General features: G+C 50.8%; 1 protein-coding gene across 1 annotated transcript; it reads right to left on the reverse strand.

The window, feature by feature from the left end:
• Positions 1 to 238: 238 nt before the first annotated feature.
• On the reverse strand, positions 239 to 3,495 carry LOC116546203 (GTPase Era, mitochondrial). The gene is made up of 7 exons (XM_032272505.1): positions 3,308 to 3,495; positions 3,086 to 3,147; positions 2,804 to 2,916; positions 2,466 to 2,714; positions 2,177 to 2,326; positions 2,006 to 2,086; positions 239 to 857 (listed from the first exon to the last, which is right to left on the reverse strand). Exons 2-7 carry the CDS (start codon positions 3,102 to 3,104, stop codon positions 735 to 737), a joined length of 735 nt encoding a protein of 244 aa, XP_032128396.1. The 5' UTR covers positions 3,105 to 3,147; positions 3,308 to 3,495; the 3' UTR covers positions 239 to 734.
• Between the last annotated feature and the right edge of the window lie 821 nt (positions 3,496 to 4,316).

Raw genomic sequence — 4,316 nt, forward strand, 5'->3', positions numbered from 1 at the left:
GGCGTGGAATGGGGGGTGGGTGGAGGGAATACATACATTTTCTCTTTCCTGTTGTAAAGAAATAAAGATAAGTCCAGGCACGATGGCTCACGCCTGTAATCCCACCACTTTCAGAGGCCAAGGCAGGAGGATTTCTGGAGCCCAGGAGTTTGAGACTAGCCTAGGAAACATAGTGAGACTCAGTCTCTAATATTAAAAAATAAAAATAAAGAAATAAAATAAAAGGAATAAAGATGAGAACCAGAATGCTTGTCTTTTAACTTTATTAGTATCCAAGATGTGGGGAGAGGGATGGGGTGGGAGAGATCAAGAATTGGGGAGCAGATGGGAGGCGCTACCTCACTCAGGAGACTCAAGTCCATACCCAAGTTTAAGGTGAAAGAAGCAGGGGTGGAGAAAGATCTCCCTGCTCACAAGAAGGGCTCAGGGAGAAACTCTGGGCCCAAAGCCAGCTGGAGGCAAGGTGACACTGCTCCCACCAATAGGCCATCTTCTGTAGCTGTGGCCCCAGGCAGAGGAACCACCTGGGAACTGAGCTAAGGCAGGTTCCTTCTTCCAACGGGAAATAGAGCTGGGCAGGGACTGTGCAGACTCAGTAGGGCCACTCCAGCTGGCAGCCAGTCAGTGTTCATGTCCCTCACTAGTTCCTGGAGGGTTCCCTGCCAAGGACCGATCTGGTCAGTTCCTGCCAGCAGCTTGAGCTGGGATGCCCTGGGAGGGTCAGTAGAAGGTGGTCAGTTGAGGAGCTTCACAGAGAGGTGGATGTCAACATCACAGAGGAAGATGTTCATGAGGTCGCGGCTTGCCTCCTGTGCAATCTGGGAGATCATGTGGCCCTTCGGACCAATCAGGAGCCTCTGAGGGTATGTGAAAGAGAAGGAAGCCAGGAATGATGGCACATGCCTGTAGACCCAGCCACTCAGGAGGCTGAGGTGGGAGGATCCTTTGAGCCCAGGAGTTTGAGTGCAGCCTGGGTAACAGTGTGAACCCTCTTTAAAAAAAAAGAGAGGGTGGCTGGGCATGGTGGCTCATGCCTGTAGTCCCAGCACTTTTTTTTTTTCTTTTAGAGACGGGGTTTCACCATGCTGGCCAGGATGGTCTCGATCTCTTGACCTCGTGATCCACCCAGCTCGGCCTCCCAAAGTGCTGGGATTACAGGTGTGAGCCACCGTGCCCGGCCAATCCCAGCACTTTGGGAGGCCGAGGCGGGCAGATCACTTGAGATCAGAAGTTAGAGACCAGCTTGGCCAACATGGTGAAACCCCATCTCTACTAAAAATACAAAACATTAGCTGGACATGGTGGCAGGTGCCTGTAATCTCAGCTACTTGGGAGGCTGAGGCAAGAGAACTGATTGAACCCGGGAGGCAGAGAGGTTGCAGTGAGATGAGATCGTGCAACTGTACTCCAGCATGGGTGACAGAGTGAGACCCTGTCACAAAAAAAAAAAATTTAAAAAAGAGGCCGGGCATGATGGCTCACGCCTGTAATCCCAGCACTTTGGGAGGCCGGGGTGGGCAGATCACCTGAGGTCAGGAGTTCGAGACCAGCCCGACCAACATGGTGAAACCTCATCTTTACTAAAAATACAAAATTAGCCAGGTGTGGTGGCACATGCCTGTAATCCCACTTACTGAGGAGGCTAAGGTAGGAGAATCATTTGAACTTGGGAGGTGGAGGTTGTGGTGAGCCAAGATCACGCCATTGCACTCCAGCCTCAGCACTCCGTCTCAAAAAAAAAAAAAAAATTAGCTGCTCCCAAGCTCCTCAGGGGGCTGAGGTGGGAGGATTGCTTGATCCTGGGAAGTCAAGGCTGCAATGAGCTGTGATCGCACCACTGCACTCCAGCCTAGGTGACAGAGCAAGACTCTGTCTCAAAAAAAAAAAGAAAAGAAAAAGGAAAAAAGAGAGAAGGACATGGTCCTGCTCTCAGGGCTCACAAGCAAGGGGAAGAACTCCTGTCTAACACAGCCTTGATCTCTCCTCTGAGCCTAGTCTCACTTACCATATAAGATTCTTTGGGCACCAGAAGCTTCTGTTGGATAACCAGCTCCCCGCTCGGTCCTTCCTCCCACACTACCGTCTTCTATACAGGAAGACAACGTGATTAGTCAGTCATACCCCTGGGTATAGGTGTGTGCCTGATAGAGAGATCCCAGAACCCTTCACTCTGTACCTGCTGCACATTGTAAGGCACCTCCTGGGGCAGGTACTCTAGAAGCTTCTCTCGGATGATGTTGGCACAGATCTCTTCTGGTGTCTGGTTAGTAAGGACTTCACTGTGATACTCCCAGGGCCCTGGCTGGGCCCGTGCTAGGAGGTATTTCTGTGGGAACAGAGGGACTAGATGGGCATCTTAGTCCCAATGAGGACTTTTCTACTCACTTTTGCTTCCAGGAAGAAATCTGGGGGCTGTCTTCATATGGTAGAAACCAAGGGCCATGCTACAGCCAAAACTAACTGACCTTTAGGGTTTGCACATCTTCCTGGCTTAGGGCTGACAACATGAAGATCTCCTGGAAGTGTGGCCAGCCAGTCCTCTGAGGGCTTCCCACAGATTGTGTGTTTGGATCCTTAACAGCTGGGCTGGGGCAATGGGTGCCAGGGTGTGAGTGGAAGGCGTGCCTCATCTTGAGCTTTTTGCCATTGACCACACCTTCAGTGAGGGCTGCCGTGAGCTCCAGGAGAACTGACTTCTGCTTCAGACAATCTACCTGGACATGGGGGACAGGTAAAGGGTGTGTAGTCAGAGATAGGGGACTTAGAGGGAAATAGACCTCCTCCTCAGGTGGGTAGTGCTCACCTTGTTCATGACCAGGATACTAGGGACCTGGGAGAACTTGGTCAAACACCTGAGCAACTGGGGGTTGAGCTGGTTCCGAGTCCACTTGTCTGAGACATCCACAAGAACCACAACTGGAAGTTGGCAAGGCAGGAAGAAGGATGAGAAAATGGTCACTCTTCTTCCTCCCACCCTGACAAAAACTTCCATGATATGAGCTCTTGCTTTTGCCCCCCAAACTACTGGGAATGAAAGGCCATAACCCCTGTAAACTGGGCTTAAGATTCCCATCCTGAACCTAACCAAGATCAGCAGATTCCATGCTCTTCCATGGATCTTCCAACAAAGAGAGCTCCAGATGGTGCCTGAGGAACAGACAAACATCAGTCAAGAAGGACCTTGTGACTTAGGCATTTCTGACAAGGGATGTGGGATGGTAAAGGAGTTTTCCAGCCCCTATGATGGAATTTCCCCACCCTCTTTCAGTACCTCCCCCCATCCACCCTCTGATTCCACAGCCATTACCTCTTCTGTTTAACAGGACTGATAATGCCAGGTGTGTCAAGTAGAATCTAAAATCAGGAAAGTGAGATACCCAGACCCCAGGAGAAAAGATTATGACTGGGAAGTGACAGAGAGGCCACCCATGATGTCAGGAGCCTGCCCTCCCTCCCTTCTCAGCCAAGCTGTTACTGACTTTAGGTTTTTTTTTTTTTTAGACAGAGTCTCACTCTGCCACCAGGCTGGAGTGCAGTGGCACAATCTTGGCTCACTGCAACCTCCACCTCTTGGGTTCAAGTGATTCACCTGCCTCAGCCTCCTGAGTAGCTGGGATTACAGGTACCAGCCATCAGTCTCAGCTAATTTTTGTATTTTTAGTTGGCCAGGCTGGTCTCAATCTCCTGACCTCATGATCTACCTGCCTGGGCCTCCCAAAGGGCTGGGATTACAGGCGTGAGCCACTGTACCCAGCCAGGTTTTTTTTTTTGAGACAGTCTCACTCTGTGGTCCAGGCTGGAGTGCAGTGGTGCCATCTCGCCTCACTGCAACCTCTGCCTCCCACGTTCAGGCAATTCTCCTGCCTCAACCTCCCAAGTAGCTAGGATTACAGGTGTGTGCCACCATACCTGGCTAATTTTTGTATTTTTTTTAGTAGAAACAGAGTTTTGCCATGTTGGCCAGGCTGATCTCAAACTCTTGACCTCATCTGTCTGCTTCGGCCTCCCAAAGTGCTGGGATTATGGACGTGAGCCACCGTGCCTGGGCTGACTTTAGGATTTTACCATTCTGCTTAGTTGTTTTTTTTTTTTTTGGTGAGCGGTTTTGCCCCTGTTAACCCGGGCTGGAGTGCAATGGCGCAATCTCGGCTCACCGCAACCTCCGCCTCCTGGGTTCAGGCAATTCTCCTGCCTCAGCCTCCTGAGTCGCTGGGATTACAGGTACGCGCCACCATGCCCAGCTAATTTTTTGTACTTTTAGTAGAGACAGGGTTTCACCATGTTGACCAGGATGGTCTCGATCTCTTGACCTCGTG

This window comes from Sapajus apella, unplaced genomic scaffold (assembly GCF_009761245.1).
Source record: "Sapajus apella isolate SASKATOON/1434 unplaced genomic scaffold, GSC_monkey_1.0 scaffold672, whole genome shotgun sequence".
Taxonomy (NCBI): Eukaryota; Metazoa; Chordata; class Mammalia; order Primates; family Cebidae; genus Sapajus; species Sapajus apella.